Below are 18548 nucleotides of genomic sequence, written 5' to 3' on the forward strand. Positions count from 1 at the left end.
GTGTCTTTACCAAACACCTACATTAAGGTTCTCGGTTGAACATCGATCCTACCACAGCCAACAGGATTTGCCCAGGTAAGAAGCAGAATAACGCCCAAAATTTGGACGAGAGAAGAGTTCCATGTTGTTCTAAGGTGCCCCCAATTATGTGTTTAAACGCAGCAATGCTATCGCTGGATTAGTAGGAAATGCAGAAGTATTTTCAACACTTTTCATCTCAAAATGCCATGCAAATTTTCAGGTTTTCATTAATTGATCAGCTGATTCACACTTCTTAGGTTGTAAAGTAAGCCAAAAGCCTGAGTTCCCCACTTCAAGGAGCATTAACAGCATCAAAGACCGTTCCCACTGCAGGGCACACCATTGTTGCGCAGATATTAAAGCAAACAGGTACTTCTGACCGCCCTGGGTACAAGGGAGACTCTGATCACTTCTCTTGGGCACCTGATCGAGTCACCGCTCGCTCAGCCAGGGTCCAGCCAAACAAGCAGAACACACATGAAGCATTCGACCAAACGCATAAAGCTTATCGAGTTTATCAGCCAGAGAAATAAACACGTTACAGCCGATTCCACGTTGACAAGCACAACCATTTGTCAACCAGCAGTTGCAAATGCTCCCCTGGGGGTGCGACGGTGGACCCAACCATGACCTCCACCAGGTTCTATGTGGCACCTGGGTTTTGCGAGGGCATTGAGGTCCGCTCCAAAGGTCAACTCACTGGAGCAGCTACAGTTCAAACGGCTCATCTGCCGCAGCCCAGCGTCTCTGTGACACTTCAGCACTTTCCGGGCGTGGAGCAGCTGCGCGTCCTGAACCCCTGAGCCGCTGCAGAGGAGCCTCGCTCACCCCCCTGTCCCAGCTCTGTGCTCTGCCCGCTCCGGGCCTTCCTCTCTCCAACCTGCGCAGCTAGAGGGTTTCAGTCCGCTGCGCCACACGCTGTCCCTCCACTGCCCCGCCATAATTTGGAGATGTGCTACAACACAGCGCAGACGTGAGGGCGCGGCGGCCCGCAGGGGTGGCAGCCCTTCGCTAGCACTCCTGCTTATCTGCGAGCTTCTGTGCGTAATAGCACACTGCACTCAGCGGGCTCTCCATGGAAGCTGCTTACTAAAAGGCAAGGAATGAAAATAAGGCAGTAAAATGACAAAAAAAGAAGATAACAGAAGAAAAAAAAGAAACTAAAAAAATGAAAGGAAAAGAACCGTGACCTCAAGCCTTTCCAGCTGTCCTGCAAGTAGCGCGCGTTGGAAGATGCATAAATCTAACTGCTTGACCATCCTATTTTGTCTGTACCATAAAAAGAGGCGTTTTTTGATGGTACAACATAGGTGACAAGCACCATGCCAAGACCGCACCGGCAAACAGGCACGTCCTGCCTGCCCCTGCCAGCACAGACACACAGCCATCGGGGCTCCTTCAAACAGACGGCAAGAAAAGCCAGAGAGGTGTCACCAGGAGGGCGAAATGTGAGATTTCGTTTTCTGAGCAAACCCTTTCCATTTCTTGTTTCAAAACACTATTTCATATTGAAGCTCTCAAAGAGTTAAAAAAATTAAAAGTTGCTGTGGTTTATTCAAATAAAGCAATTAAACCCAGTTCTGCTCTTCCCTCTGTCCGTTTTTCTCCCCAAGAAACTCTGCTTTTCTTGCCCTACATTAGAAGAAACAGCAAGTCTGAATTCATCGTGTCCCCGTGACACACGGCGCCCGTTTGTCCCCAGCTGTGCGCTGCTGGAGCGGCCGCAGCCCGAGCCGGGGCTGGATGGGGACGAGCCGCCGCCAGCCGCCCCATCGCCACCGTGTGCTCCGCTCCCGCTGACCTCTGTTTCAAATACCCAGGGAAATGGTCACATAATCAAATGACAAGTTTGACCGAGTGACAGGCACTTTGATGTAGATATTGCTCATTCAGCTCATTGGTCACAAGTTAGCAATGCAGTTTTCCTTTAAGCAGCACGGCCTATCTTGAGAGTCAGTAACCGGAACACAACGATTACTTTTAGCATCAAAAAAACATGCTTTATATCAGGAATTTTTCCATCTAAATCAAAATCCCAAAGGATCTCCGTGCCAAGAAAGCAGCTAAAAAAAAGCCAATCTAGAACACAGACTCTCTGCATTGAAATAACATGGTAATTTTTTGATGTAAAACTGAGTCAGGTAATAAGAAGAAATAAATCATCAATGCAGCACGTCTATTACTAGACTGGCACTGCTGCAGCTATATGAGGATGTGAATCTACTGGGCAGATTGCTCCCAAAATACAAAAAAGCCTAAACCCTGCACTACACCCTGCTGCACTGACTGCTGCGACAGCTTGCTCCAGAACACAGAAGGGCAACCACGTGGAACAGCGTCTGGTGAAGGTGAGAAGCGATTAGTGCCCCGTCCCTGCTCCTGCAGCCGCTCAGATTTCAGTCCCTGTGTTCAGCGCCCACCAGTTTGCACAAATGTGATCGGACATCTGCCTCCTCCTACCATGCTGGTTTTAAACTGTAGAAACCAAATGTCTCTAAGGCTGGCAACAGCGGGCAAAATTGGGTATATTTTCTCCAGGTGATCAGGATGTGTAAAATGGACTTCTGGGGCTTAATGTATGATGTAAAAACAAATAAATAGCTAAAGAGTACTAGATAGTTCTCAGATAGTTAAAAGTAGAATTTTCAAATGCTCATTGGGAACTCTAGCTCCTGACATCCAGGAACTGAGTTTCCACCTCCTCATCTTGCTTTTGAAAAGTCTTAAAAGTGCTGGAAAAAAGGAAAGAAATAGATGACAGGCGGAGGAGGCTGTTGCGATCACCACACTGAAAGGCCCCAGTGTGTCGGTCCCACTGCAGCTGGTCACTGTGCTTGTCACAGCCGCTCTCCCAGGGGCCGGGAGCACCCAGCAAGACAACAACCCCTCCCAACAGCGGCCCTTTGTCCACAATGGAGCGGCCGTGGGTGCAGCGTGGGGGGGGCTGGCGGGGGCAGGCACCATGGCCCTGTCCGGTCCGGGACACGCGTGCGGGACTCGAGCTCCCGCAGGCCGGGGGTCCCCACGGCCACAGCTCCGCGACACCCCGGGAGAGCCACGGAGCCGCCGGGAGCTCTCGGTGAGCCGCGCTGCCAGCACCCAGCTGCACGGATGCCACAACTTTGGGAAACAAGCGTTTCCTTGGCATGAAACAGAAGGACCACTGGAAAAAGCAGAGAAAGTTTTGCGACTTTTTAAAGCAATATGGAAAGTTCCCAGACACGAGGCAAGGCCAGAAAGATGCTGTAGTAGCTACCTGTCACCTCTTTATTTTACTTGTCAGGAGTTCTGCAGGACTCAAAGAACCTGAGGTATTTGACATTACAGCTGACACAAATAAAACAAATGCGCAGAGTCAAAAAGATCCAAGAAAACCAGCGGTGCTTCACAAGCTGCCTAGTGCTGGGTTCTGCTAGCACATCTACCATTAAAGCTCCTGTTTACACTTCGGTTCATGAAAATACATTCTGCTTGTCCACGGATTCAGTAAAAAAGCTGCACAACACAACGGGATTTTAGAAACTGATTTGTGGACAATCAGCCAAAGGGACGCTAAAACATAAATCCTAACTCAAAACCTTCCACGCGAACTGCGGGGTTTTAGTAACATCGCGCACTGTTCAGAACGTCAGAATAGAAACATGGCTTACGGCTTTGGCTAACACGTTTCTAGCAAGACTTTCACATAGCCTGTAGAGGTTGTCATGCTGCCATCTCAATGTCTGTGTTACTTATAGAACAGTTTTCAGACCTTGCAGGTCAAAACTAATAAAACAGCAATCCTAGTCTAAATTTCACTGTAGAGTACCCAAAAGAAATGCTCTGTGCTTTTTCTAGAGGGTTGAAAATGTTGGTGCTCTCGCAAATCTTCCAGATTCTTGTGAGAAGAAATCTCTGCTTCCAATAAGTTTATGGGCAACAGCGTCCTGGCAAGAGTGGCAGAATTAAACTGGTTTTGCTCTAACCTATGTAAGGTGTCCTAAGGCTTAGTTATATTTAATAATAGATTCCCAGACATGAAGAGATACAGAAAATGCGCCAAAGAAGGAGAATTATTTAGTTTTGCACCTCTTACCTACTCAGACTAAAAGCAAAAGCACACTTGCTCTTTTTCATCGTGACTAAGTGGCAGAGACTCTCCCCAGCATTGCTCTGCTTTTCCACGCTTCTCCAAACTTCAACAACGTGAACAACGTGCAGAAGATTGCACAGCCCCGTCCACAGCCCCGAGACCCGGTCCTGCCCACTCTGGAGGCTGCAGAGTCTCCCTCACCTCAATGTGGTTTGGTTGAGGCTTGTAAAATATCGATATTTCGTGTTAAACTCCCCTGGCAAACTGCTTAGTTACACTGGATTTTGATTAATCCTGCCCTTGACACGGAGGAAACCTCAATTCACTGCGGTGGAGCCTGTACCCAATTTAACTGAGCACATTAATCTCAAACCCATTTTGATTTGGACCTGGGCCAGACTGCAGCACATTTGCTGAACCCATCATGGCTGGGTATTCAAACTCACACTGGATTCAAGCATTTCAGAGTAATACCGGAAAACTCTGAGCTAATTAATTGAAATAACCCCCCTGAGAATGCTGCCTGCTCTTCCGAAACACCCCATCTCCTGAGGGCGGTCAGCTACCCCGCGAGAGCAGGAGACAGGGACACGGGCACAGCCGTAAGAAGCAATAAAAGAACTCCAGATTTGTACTTAAAATCCTTTGCAAAATGATACTGAGATGCAATATCATTATCATTACACAAAAATAACCCAATGGAAACACACTATTTCTGAGACAAATTCCATCACTTAAGTAGATGTCATTTTTGTGGGTACGGAAAATATTTGCCAATGGCCAAGAGGGAGTGGGGCGTACTGTAGCCGGCTGGACAGTTTCTGGATGAGACCTGCTTCTCCCCTTTTGAAACCCAATGGGACACTGCGATTACTGCCCAGGGTTGCTCGTGTATCACTCCAGCCAGGAAAAGTTGTAAAAACAACAGGAAAACGTGGTGCTGTTATCACACAACACAATAACGTACGACACAACACTCAGCTGTCACAGCACCATGAGTGCGTAGCGTAAGAAATTTCTGAGCTATATATTATATTTGTCTGCCAAATTTCACCTAAGCCACCTCCCCTCACTGGGAGCAATGCAGCATCTGATGATTCGAGCTGTAGTTTAACACCGTGAGAAATCTGTTTTCTTACAGCAATGGCAATTATTATTTCCAACTATATTCTTACTATGATTAGGAACATGAGTAACTACATTCAACTTACTAACCAACCACCCGCATGTCGGTGACAAGCTGTTTCCCCGATGCACGCTGACCATCACCGCTCTCTTTTTCTTGTGGTCTCTAAAGCAGAACTTCAATTTTGTATTTGTTTATTTAAATCTAGCTTCCATCCTGAACCCCCACACCAGCACTGGGGGTGTCTCTCAGGTGAGCTCGCCATCCATCTTATCCCCTCTCTGAATGAATAAGTTTGCATGTCTTGCACAACTACATCCTTTCCTGTTACCTCTGGAGCCACACAACTGACAGATCAATGAAGGTCAATCACCTCTCCGTGCTACCAGACTTCCCCAGGAACACAAGTCGGGTTGGTTCTGCATCCGCGAGTCCCTCGAGCTGTCCGGCTCTAGAAATCTCCTTTCCCACTACGAGGAACTGTGACCTCTGATCTGGATGGGCCCCCGCTCAGCCCTTCATGGGGACACATGGAAAACAAGCACCGGGACACACGTACAAATAACTGAGGCAGCCAGCTACCAACAGTCAGCAATGTCAACTGATGGGTTTGCTCAGCTCACTGTTGGAAACACTCAAGGGAGGTAGATAATAGACAGCACTGGATGAAACATTCTTGTTTCAACTACTCTAACAAGCATTTTTTCTAATTTATACTTCTGTATGTCACAAAGTTCCAGCCCTAGCCTGCGAAAGCTAAAAGCTCTCCAACTTCTCCTTTGGGATTTATTTTCTATTTGGAATTAAAAAAACAAAACAACACAAAAAACCAAAATAAAACACTTCGGGCTGTATCACAGCCTTAAATAACCTGCCATTCAGTGCCACAAATGCACCTGGCAGTATTTTTCTTCCCGTGGCAGACAAGGACAGATGGGAGACAAAGCATTACCGAACTGCAAGACACAGATTGCTTTTCCAGAGACATGCGGCTGCCACAAGTGTGGTGACCAGAAAAGAGCTCATACCAAGGCTACGCAGACCAAATGTGACCTGTATTTGAAAAGTGTCCCTTCTCTAAGAGATAGGAACCCACAGTCCAGTGAAAGCAGCTGCCTGTTGAAGGTCACCATGCTCCACCCTGGTGAGGGGTCCATGCTGTTCTCGGCCCGGATGGCTGCCTGGGGCACAGTTTTCTGCACTGACTCTCGGGAGCCAAGAGGTAGTTTTCTGTGAGCTCTGTAAAGGTGTTTACAGAAAATTATGGATGCTGTAAGGAGTTAGGCCAGTGGCCCAAGAGAATCACCTTTCCCAGCTTCCACTGGTATGAAATACCCACCTAGAATATCAGAGAGTCAAAAGAAACTCAGCTGGACTATAGAGCAGCGCCCCCACTCCCCAGAGAGGAGACCGCCCTCCCGCTGCTGCCCCAGAGCTATTTGGAACAATCCCTTCCAACAGATCACACCGATCTCTGTGAAGGCATCGGTTATGTCAGGCATGAAGGACCAACTGCTCATTCAGATTCACGTCAAGCACATTTTACAAAAGAAAAAATCAAAACGGGCTCAAAGAGAAGGCTGTGTAGGGTCGCCATAATGCACTGTAGACTGGCTTGTCCATTTGCTCTCACTTTTCTGAGGTTTCCCAAAGTGGACGGACCTTCATGATGGGAGGCAAGAACGTCCACCTGGATCTCCAAGACGATGTCTGCAGTTTTCACGGACGCAATGTACTGTGAACCCAGTTAATTTAAGTCCTTTTCAGAAGTCAGTTCCTCAGACAAGCAGAATGGCAAAACCGCTTCAGCCCTGCAGGCCAGCCCCCACCTCCCTCACATCCATCCCATGAGCTCCTTATCTAGTGGCTGTTTTTCTTGGGTGCAGTCTGTTCATTCAGTCCAGATGTCCTCCACAGAACATGTGAGAAGTCACTTGTTTATGCAAAGGACAAAACCAGAAGTCGTTGACAATGGCCTGTGTGGGGCAAAGCAGTCTCCAAATCTGCAGCCTCTCCATTCCTCGATGTGTACGGATGACAAAAGGGGTGACGGATTCCTTCAGTCTGAACCCACAAAGCAGAAGAGTTGGCTCACTTCTCTGCAGCTGGGGCAATGCGAGATATTTTACCATGAGGTGGTGATTAACGTCTGAAGAGATAAAGGATGTGCTCCTGTTCTGATGATCCCGTGACGCCAAGAACGCTGCACAGCAGCGAGCGGCTTGTTCCTACGGCTGGCAACGGCAGCTGCGCACGGGGGTTTCCTGCAGGACTGTGGTTTACAACAGCCTCATCTAGAAACGCAGGGTTCGAGTCCAACTTAAATCACAGACAGGAACAGTGGCGGTCCATATATAAAACCCTTTCTGGCATTTCTGTATACCACACAACCAGAAAAGTCTGTGCCTGACCATCTCAGATTAATTGGAGTCCAACAGTGACAGGCACTTAGGGTCAGAAATCAGATACACCATCTGTACAGTAGAGCAGAGACCACTCAGGCACCAAGCTCAGACCAATGTGTAAGCCATGTCCTAACCTGTTTATTATAAACAATTACTGAACAATGTATTTATCAAAAAAAAAGGGTAGAGGCCAAACCTCTGTGCGCACAGATATGTATCCAGAGACATTACATGTAATAATCTGCTTCATCCCACTTTCCTCTCTGAACACCAGCAGGGTTTGCATATTAAGGTAGTGATTTGCTCAAAGAGGGCAGGTGGGGACACAGGCTCGTCCCCAGCCTCAGGAACCCCCCATGTCCCAGGACACCAGTCCCGAGGACAAACAGCACAGGACACTACTGCTCCTGTCGACCTCGGGTCGATCCCCAGCTCAGAAAGGCAGATTCATGGGCCGAGAAGAAAAAAAGCTAAAGGAGAAAGGCCACGAGGGCAGTCCATGATCTCAGATGTTATATAAAGATGATCAACAGCATCTCCTGCTCCCTCAATAAATTTTAACTGAAATCGGTACCATCTGTTAGGTTTCCAGAGCATGCTTTCCAAACTGATGGGTTCAGATACGGGATGCTCAGTGTCCCCTCTTTGGCGGGACAGCAGCAACATGCACAGCTCGCTGGGACCCTGGGGCACCTTGGGACACAGATAATACACAGGGGCCACAAGATAATTTTGCTCAAAGGGCTCAAGACCTGAAGACTGTTCATTACTGGAGGGAGGACGGGAGAAGTTTTGGCACCTCCCAGTTCCCAAATGTAATTCTGGATCTCATCTGTACAGGGTGTTTCAAAAAGGTGGACCCAATCTGAAATCACTGCAACGACAAACCGCCAATGAATGAAACCACTTGAAAGGGTGGGGCATAGAGTTTCAAACTATTATTAAAAGGTTACTAAAGCCTGGTAACTCATTAAACAGTTTGTAAATTTTTTGTGTAATTGTAACGCTTTGCTATCTGAAATACACTGCTTGGAAACTGAGTCCATATTTTTGCAGCACCCTGGACTTCTTAACTACAACAGGTTACTGTTGCGTGTAGATAATCAGACCTCCCGAAGGCTGAGAGGTGGCAATGCATCACACCTTCTCTGTGAAGTATGAAATACGAGTTTCAGAATGGCTCACAGAATTTACAACCAGTGTGCATACAAGCACGTACACTGCTGACCTCGCTAGGGGATGCAGTATCTAGAAATAAAAGGGAACAAAAGAAGATAAAAACTGTGCTTCTGTTATCACAACAGTAAGAAGGGAAGAGAAGAGCTGATGTTGACTCTGAAACTACTTGACCTACTTTCACTTCTCTGAAATAAGCGCTGCGGTAGTTACGACTCCGTGTGAATTGGGCAGCTATGCCAGGACCAGCCGTGTCCCTGCTGCCGTGTGCAGGGGTCGTGACTCAAAACCCCCAGGTGCTGCTGAACACCAACACACCCGCTCTGCTCCTGCCAGGCCCAGCGCCGCCCCGGAGCCACCGGGACTGAAATTCTGAAACCACACTGAACCCTTTGTAGTCTGAAACGGAACTGCTTTCAAACTAAAGCAGCACCAGCCTACAGGCTACGAAGATGCTGAGGGGTCTGGAGCATCTTTCTGATGAGGAAAGGCTGAGAGAGCTGGGGCTGTTGAACTGGGGAAGAGAAGCTGAGAGGGATCTGATCAATGGGATCAGTATCTCAGGATGGGTGTCAGAGGGCAGACCAGACTCTGTTCAGTGGTGCCCAACGCCAGGGTGAGGGGCAACGGGCACAGACTGAAGCACAGGAGGCTCCATGTGCACATGAGCAGAACCTTGTTTGCTGGGAGGTGCCAGAGCCTGGCCCAGGCTGCCCAGAGCGGGTGTGGAGTCTCCTTCTCTGAGACATTCAAAGCCCCTGGACCCACCTGTGTGATCTGCTCTGTGACCCTGCGTGAGCAGGGGTTGGACCGGGGGATCTGCAGAGGTCCCTTCAGCCCACACCAGCCTGGGATCCTGTGATCCCCCATCTCAAACACAGCAAGGAGACTGGGGGAAATTTCCAACTCTCCAATGGGCAGGACAACAGATGTTTCTCAAACACTCTTCCTTGTTAGACCTTACAAAATATTCCTAAAGTGTTGATCTCACACTCAGGTTTATAAACCTGGCCTTTTAAACTACACTGACTAAGCTAAAACCACAGTCACCTCCTGGGTCTCCTCCAGGCTTGAGCCTGACAGGTACCTCCCCAGCAGAAGGCCTGTCCCAAGCAGGCTGCGGGCACCTGGCTTTGCCATGAGAGTGGATGGAGTCAAGGACAATGGCTCTTCACTTGTGCGTCTCAGGGAAGGCTGTGGCTATCCACAGGTCACCCACAGAGCCATGCTACTCAATAAAGGGTAGGCCGCACATCTCTCTGCAAGCCATGCGTTAGAAGGCAAGTCCACAGGATCCTTCTGTCCAAGGCTGACAGCTCTGCTCTTCTGCACGGCCTCTCTGTGTCCCAACACGCAGCCGAACCGATGCAGATTTGATGGTGAATGAAGTCGGATTTGGTTGGAAAATGAACATTTCCACCTCATTGCTCTACCTGAAAATTTTCCAGTTTCCATCCAGCCAGAATGCTTCACCTCCCTCCAAACACCATGCAACTCAGCAGAAAAAAATACGATAGCCAACTCACATCTACTGCTCTTCAGAGACTCTCCCTGGACACCATCTTAGTGTCTCCACAGGAGGAAAACCATGGACAGCACCACTAAAAACAGCCTCACAGCGAACACAGGGCGGCAGCTCTGCCTCTGCCCCATCCCACCTTCCCTCACCCAACACGATGGTGAAAACAAGCCCAAGGAGGCGGCACGAGCATCGGACATCGCGCCTTGAACAAGGAAATGTTCCACATTCACACCTCGGTGTGTCCTGGGCATGTGTGTGCCAGCTGCCTGCGAGTGACCGAGGACAGTCACGTCCCCGCTGGGGCCTGCAGAGGCAGGGGTGCCATGGGCAGCTCCGAACCTGCAGCCTGCCCTGCTCAGGTGACCCTGCTGCCACCACGGGCTCTTCCTCGGCTCCCACCACCCAGCGCTGCTGTCCCCAGCCGGGCAGGACAAGCCAGGCTTTGGTAGGTAACTGCCACCAAGGACGTGACAGCCTCTGACACCTCGGTGGCTCTTCCCCACGGGATGGGTCCCTTTCGCACACCAGGAAGGGTCAGGGCTGCCAGCTCAAAATGCTGCTCCCAAATCTGCGGCTGAGCCCACAGCTGTGTGCACACACCGGCCAGGACAACAGCTCTTACCTGTGCCGGCGATGGGCAACACAGAGCCAGCCTGCGGACCACGATCATCAGGAGATCCTTGTCCAACTCTCTACCCCATCACTAGCTCTGGTATAACCTTCACCTCTTCCAAATTGCAGCACATCCCAGCTTCCCATCTGCAAAATGGGGAATGCATTTGTGGCAACCATTTGGGTTTACAAAGCTAAATCACTTGGCACACGTGAAGGACTCGGAACCCACGGGAGCCAAGTAGCATATAACATCGGCTTGTATTTCATTTAGACACCCAAAGGTAGGTAGGTGACCTGGTTTCCCGAAGTCCTGAGGAGCCCAGGTCCAACCAGTGTGGCAGGAAGCGGGGCGCTCAGCACCTTTGAAACATCAATAGGAATGAGCTTAATGGAGAAACACGAGCTCTGAATTTTGGCTCCAGACACAGAAGGCCTAAATTTAACGGCAGAGTGCCAAGATCTCAAAACCCTTGCAGAGTGAACAGTCCCACTAGGGCTGCTCAACGGGACATGGAAGTTGTTAGAGAAATTTATTTTGGAGGGAGCAGATACCAAACAGTTCCTCTGCAGAGCAGGATCAGCACCTTAGAGAAACATCAAAACTTAGAAGGAAAAAAACAAAAGATCTTTATGCAGCGTGTTCAGTCAAAATCTCACACGAACTTTGGGAGCACCTCTGGAGAGGCAACCTGCTCAAAGCCTGAGACACTGAGCACGGGTGTCTCACAAACCGTATCACCTCTTTGTCACTCGGGCCACAGAGAACGCTGCCCAAACAAACTTGTGAGCTTCTGGGAGAAACACAAACATTAAATACAGGGCAGATCTTAGAAATTTGTCAAGAAAGCTCCTGAACAAAGTGCACAAGAAACATTGCTCTAGCGCCTAAACACTGGCGATGTTTGTATTAAAGGGAAAGCCTGTTTTCCACAGGCTCACTCAAACAATTAAATATATTTGCCGAGTCCTTGCAGATATCCGTTTTACTTATGCTTACTTGAAAATATAGTCAGATCTCCTAGTGATTATGTTCAGACACTGCAACTTTCAGGAAATGTTGCAGAAGAGTCACAGAACAAAATTCAAGTTCCGAACTGGTATGTTTTACACGGAACCCTCTCTCTAAGGCTTCCCGGCATCACAGCCTGCGATGTGACGGCACCATGCAGCAGAAAGGCATCAGAGATCGGTAACATTAAGACACAAAATGAGTGTGATAGAAACGGGGAACCGAGAGAGAAACATTTACAGCAAAATTCACACAAGTAATTCTGAATATGCCAATTTAAGATATTCCACTTGTTATTTTAATGTTTTTTAGCTAAATGGTAGTAACCTCCACAGGTTGTTTCCTAGTGAACTCAGCCAGCTGTTGGCTATGCAGCCAGAGCCTGCAAACACATGCCGGAGGGGTTTGGAAAAGAGTAAGAGGAAACCAAAAGAGAAGTGGACACTTGAGAGAGACTCAGGGACAGCCAGAAAAATCCTTTCCAGGAATAATGACAATCCCTGAAGTATACAGCAAAAAAAAGAAGCACCGGAGTCTGCCATGCAACTGGATCTCCATTTGCTTTTGAGGAATCCAGCCCCAAAGGTCTATTAAATAAACATCTGCCAACACACTCTTGGGGCACCTATCTGGAAAACGTGCAGCTATCCCAAGTGCCACAAGGAGTAGAAGGTCCATGCAGGGCATCTCTGGAATTTTAAGTCACCATGAATCCACAAAGACACCCACAGGCTACAGGGAGGCTACAGTGACCAACAGGCCACCAGACAGCTCAGAAGCTGGGTTTGTGAGCATTAAAAGAGGTCATTTCATTTTGTCACTTTTCCAGATAAGACTGCAATGTTTTGGTGTTCAAGTTCTAGAGAGGTGGCACCTCTGACAGTCAAGAGACTTCCAGCCAGCAGACAGAACACTCGAGCATCAGCGCGCTGTGAACCAGATGCTAAACAAAACTGTCCATGCTCATTTCTTAGCTGGTGGATCTAAATTCTGTAGTCTTAAGTCAAGGTCAAGGCACTACTGGACCGGAAGAGTACAACGCTTTCCAGGAAACGAAACAGAAGTAATCTACAGCCAGCTGAGCACCTTGGTTCAATGGATGCCACCGATGGCCAGCACAGCACAGACAGGCCCAGGCAAACCAGCCCTGCACAGCTCTGCAGCCACATCTCGCCACATCATTCCTGTCCTGGTGTGATTTAAGCTTTGTTTCAGCAAAGGCTGCCAGCTGCAAATAGCTCTGTAGAGCTTACACACAGATAACGGAGCGGTCTAATTTTGTTTGTGACCTAAATCCTACTTGGACACAGAAGAGATGAGGTAAAAGGTGGGATGCTTTTCAGTTAGTTGGAAATAGCATCTGAAAAACAACAGGTTGGAAGTCTAAGAGCTCACTCTAGCCAGGGCTTGTGTCCTCCAGACTCTGCAATGTCTGCTGCACGGAAAACAAAGTTAGTGTTTGTTAATCCGGTCTAAGTCAGAAATGCAGCCTGAAGTGCTGAGGAGCGTGTTCTGAGCTGCCGGGCGCTCGGGCCGCGTGTCCCCAGCCCCAGCGGCCGCGCGGGCTCTGCCCGGGCCGGGCGGCACCCGCGGCCCTGGGCTGCGGCACAGCACCCACAGCACACGCCGCTCTGTGCCGCGGCCTTGACAGTAAGAATTGTACTCCTCAACTGCTCGCTGTAATACAGGCGCTATCCTGCCTTTACCCTGTATGGGTCACATGTAAAATTATGTGTATCACTGTACTAGATACCCTACAGACGGGCTGGTAGCAGGTCACACCTAGACAAGGTCTCTCGCCACCTGATGTGATGGTGGCCGTCACAGCTGAGCTGAAGAAGACACCCGTCCTGCACAGCTCCATCAGCCGCAGAACCACAATGGACCTTCCTCCCAAGACATCCTGCTGGGGCTCTGCCCACCCGCCCCACGGGACCCACGCACAGACGCCATTCACAGCACCTTTTAGCTGCAATAAGGGACATCTCAACCCTCAACATCACCAGTAGGGGAGATTTCAGGAGCCAGAGCTCAGGTTCCAGCCACGGGAAAGCACCTCTAGTTTCTGATCTCCTTCAAGGCCTCCCTGAAACAGTCTCCTATTTAAAGTGCACTTCGAAGCCTCCCGATTTTAACACGTGTTGTAATTCAGAAAATATTTAGGGCAAGACCCTGGCAGCACTGGAGACATAAGAGGTTTTGCCACTGGTTCCACTCTGAGCAGTTGTAGTCTCTGGTCTGCAAGTCTCCTCCTCACTTGATTTCCTGGTCATCTGGGACGAAGGTGACGTTCTTCAAGACATCCCGACATAGCTGGCAGCAGATGTACTGGGCAGGGTGAAGGAGGGAGGCGTCCTGGGCACAAGCTCAGGGTGCTGCGGGCTGGGCAGGGACAAGAGCAGACGGACCGCGCCACCCACTGCCCCTCAGCCACTGCTGTCCTCACCAGCTCCAGGGCCATCACAGAGATGGCACAGCAAAGCTCAGAGGTCTCCACCGCTCACCGGCTCCTCCTGCACGTGGTCTCGTGTTCCTACACGTTCCTCTCCATCCCTCCTGCTCTCCCTGCACACCCACAGCAGGACACTCACATATCCTGCAGGGATGCAGCCCCAAACCACGAGAAATGGCTAAAACCACTGCAGATGGAAAAGCAAAGTCAAGGAGGGGTAGGAAAAAGATTTGTAAATCCACATCCCAACTTTCTATACTCAGTAGTGTTTAATCTACGCTCCCTCCTCCTGGAAATAGCACTTCAGGGCACAGCCTATATATTAACGGAAAGTCTCTACCCCTGACAGCAGCAAAGCTGTGGGATCTGCCTCTGGGCAGGAGCACAGCCCACTGGCTACAGGGGCATTCTGTGCCACGAGATGTATGGCAACTGGGAGGACTGGTCAGTCTTAACAACAGCACATTTTGCAATTGAGATTCTTTGAAAACATTTCTCCAGGTAACACGCCATTATAACCAAGGACCTGGCATGAATGAGCGAAGCCAGAAATCGCACAGAGATCACCGGGGAAACCTCCCGCTGGAAACCAGACTGAGTCCCCTGCAGCCCATGTGTGCGTCACTGCTGCTCTGGGAGCTCAGCCCCACTCCTGGCTTACGGTGATTCCCAAAACAGTTTCTCCACACTCCCCAACTTCTTTTCCAACACTCCTGAGATCCCTCAGACTGAGAAACAAACTCTAAAAGGAAAGCTGAACTCATACTTTGATGGGGTATGTGGGGTCCATACCCATTTTATCACCTGATAACCTGACATTTCCAAGGCCACCTTTGGCACAATGTGCCTTCCCTGCTCGGCAGCAGCGTCTTTACTCCAATGGCGAAGTTTACCCAGAGGTTTCCTCCCTCCTAACACATGCACAGGCACACGAGCCCCATTTGCTCCTTTTTCTGTCTACATAGTAAGAAACCACGCTCTTACCTGAACATCCACCAATCCAGCCTGATCAGTTCCCCGATCAAAACCTGTTAATCAAGCAAAATACAGCTAATAGGCAATTTACATCTGAAGGCAGCCAGACATCACTGCTGGCTGCTCCTCTTGCAGCCCAGCCAGAGCTCAGTGCAGGTGACACACGTGAGGACAGGACACTCTGCCCTCCTGGAGGCAGGAGCAGTGGGGCAGCTCCAGATCGGTGGATCCAAATCACAGAAACCCAAATTTCATGTGAGAAATTGACCTCTCTGTATCTTCAGATCCACCCATCTGGACAAAGAGAGGCCACACAGGGAAACCCCCAGCAGTTTCGAGCCAGCGCTCGAGGCACCCAGGCCATTCGGCATCACCCAGCTGGAGAAGTGACTCAGTGAACAGACACACACCTTGCATCAGGAACTCATCTGGGCCAGGCGGTCCGCAATATCCAACGCAAACCTCAAGTCTAGAAAGGATTCTAGACAACAAAGGAAAAAACATTCCAACTTCTCTGGGGAGCAGGCAGGAGATAAAGATACATCACCATAGTCCACCGGCTGTGAGACAAACATTAGAGAGAAGTGTGCAGCCAGGAGATGCGAACGTCGCTTTTGAGGAACACCACCTACTACAGACAACACAAAGGCCAAGAGGATGAATGAGCTGTACCCGAGCTGAGTCAGCCTCAACACAGAGAAAACAATCCAACCAACTGCATCCACCTCTTCCCAACAGAAATGGTGGCTTGGTGCCTCCCAAGACTTCTTTAGCACAGACACATTGCCATCATTTTTGACATCACCTAAGCAGCTATCATATCCAACCCAAAACACCTCCGAGCCCTCAGAACCAGTTCCACCGTTACCTGGTCCAGGACCCAAGCCCCACAAACAACTGTAACTCCCATGGAGACAGAGCAGCACCTTCTCAATGGACAAAGCTGACAGTCACTTGCACAAACACGAAACGAGATGTCACTGACTAACAACAAAAGCTCTTCTGTGCTAGGCAGGAGCCATTGTGACTTCCAGTGAAGCCGAGAGAGATATCTGTGTAGATAAACACAGAAAAGTCAATTCCTATACACGGTTGATGGTGTAAACTCACTAGCTGAGACTAAGCCCTTTATTTAATGGACTAGGGAGGTTTGAGAGAGAAAAGAGCCACAGATGGGGTTCTACCGAAAACTGTTACAAGGGTGTGATGAGACACAAAAAGTGAATTTATAAATACTAGCTCTACAACCTGTAAGAACACTCTATTTCAGAGAGGAAAAGAGAGAGGAGAAAGGAGGACTTGCTGGAAAGGTCACTTGGGATGGTAACAAGAATCATCTGAAGTACTCAATACAATTTCTAGATGTTGTAATTACCATGGATAACTCATCAGAAACACGCTTCTAACTTGGCAAAGGCTTGCTTGAAAATCCCCAGCATAAAGAAGCTACCAGAAACAGAAGCAGACCCCAGAGGGTATAACCTGGGGAAGAAGGTGCTGAGCTCAAGGAGAGAGGCAGCGACATGCAGAGCCAAGCAGACACAGCCCCCAGACAGGGGCAGCCCGGAGAGCCCCGGCAGGAGGGGACGCTGCAGGGCAGCTTCTGGGACCTGCCACTGACCAAACCCCCAGACCTGCTGGGGACCTTGGAGAGGGAAAACTGGGGACACCCTCGCACGCCAGGTGCATTCTGCACACGCACAGGCTGCGCCACCCGTCAGTCTAGATCGGTGGATCTGAGGATACAAAGCTGATATTTTCTGTGACGATGTACTGCGGTTATTTACCAACACCAGTGCCAGGAACTGCTCTGTGCCACACCTGCACTCAAGCTTTGGACAGGATAACCTGTAACTAGAAAACTCAGGGAGAGCTGATCACTGTGCAACCCCCTGACACCTCCACGTCAGCAGAATGACAATCCTCAAACCTACACTTTAGTGCTGGAAGAAATCTAACCCAGTTATGTATTTCACAGGTAACACAGAAACAAGAACTCCTCTCTAAGAAAAAGTCATAAGCACTGAATAAAGATACAGGAAAATGACAGTGAATAGGTCTGGAAATTAATTACAGGCATATCTTGCATTATCAGCTACAATTTCTCTCAATCACTTCTGGAAGGCAGTAGCTCCAGAGTAAAACACGAAGATCCCAAATTTAACTTTTTTTTTAAATTCTGGGTGGGGGGGGAAAGTTCTGCAGTGACTCAAACTGACAGATCTGAACAACCTACAAATAACTGAAGTAATCAAACCGCATTAAAAATAACACTGCATGTTGGCTAAGTAATTTCCAACTTGTTCCACTAGTTGTGCCTTTGGCTTTATACTCACATGTGTGGGTTTTGGAAAGGGACTCCAGACGTGTTTAGAGTAAATCTTGCCGTGGACTTGAAAGGCGGATTTGCAAAATTTAACTTCAGCGCTTTGCGTTTACCTGTGAGACAAGGAACACAGAGTAAACTTGTCAGCAACAAAATATTAAGAGCATCTGGAAATCAACAACAACAACAAAAAAAATACTGCAAGAAAAGAAAAATGCTTTTCACAACATTAGCAAACCATAGCACGTGTTGGAGACACAGGGATGGAGAAACCGCTGGCACAACTGCAGGCACAACCCGGGCCATGGCTCAGCACCGCCTGCGGGCACAACCCGGGCCATGGCTCAGCACCGCCTGCAGGCACAACCCAGTCCATGGCTCAGCACCGCCTGCGGGCACAACCCGGGCCATGGCTCAGCACCGCCTGCGGGCACAACCCAGTCCATGGCTCAGCACCGCCTGCGGGCACAACCCGGGCCATGGCTCAGCACCGCCTGCGGGCACAACCCGGGCCACGGCTCAGCACCGCCTGCAGGCACAACCCGGGCCATGGCTCAGCACCGCCTGCAGGCACAACCTGGGCCATGGCTCAGCACCGCCTGCGGGCACAACCCAGTCCACGGCTCAGCACCGCCTGCAGGCACAACCCAGTCCATGGCTCAGCACCACCTGCAGGCACAACCCAGTCCATGGCTCAGCACCGCCTGAAGGCACAACCCAGTCCATGGCTCAGCACCGCCTGCGGGCACAACCCAGTCCACGGCTCAGCACCGCCTGCAGGCACAACCCGGGCCATGGCTCAGCACCGCCTGCGGGCACAACCCAGTCCATGGCTCAGCACCACCTGCA

General features: G+C 49.6%; 1 protein-coding gene across 7 annotated transcripts in view; it reads right to left on the bottom strand.

Annotated features, from left to right (window-relative positions):
• Window positions 1–18548, bottom strand: part of MAP2K4 (mitogen-activated protein kinase kinase 4) — a 94805-nt gene that overhangs the window by 45297 nt on the left and 30960 nt on the right. For 4 of the 7 annotated variants that reach the window (XM_021283194.2, XM_065034339.1, XM_065034340.1 and 1 more), the window contains exon 2: window positions 17710–17812. The exons of 1 other annotated variant lie outside the window; for it this stretch is intronic. In XM_021283194.2, the coding sequence (XP_021138869.2) occupies window positions 17710–17812 (103 nt within the window). Of the gene's footprint in view, window positions 1–15382; window positions 15427–17709; window positions 17813–18548 lie in introns of all 7 variants that reach the window. 2 more of the 7 variants (XM_065034341.1, XM_021283202.2) reach the window with 1 other exon arrangement.

The sequence above is a fragment of the Columba livia genome, chromosome 18 (assembly GCF_036013475.1).
Source record: "Columba livia isolate bColLiv1 breed racing homer chromosome 18, bColLiv1.pat.W.v2, whole genome shotgun sequence".
Taxonomy (NCBI): Eukaryota; Metazoa; Chordata; class Aves; order Columbiformes; family Columbidae; genus Columba; species Columba livia.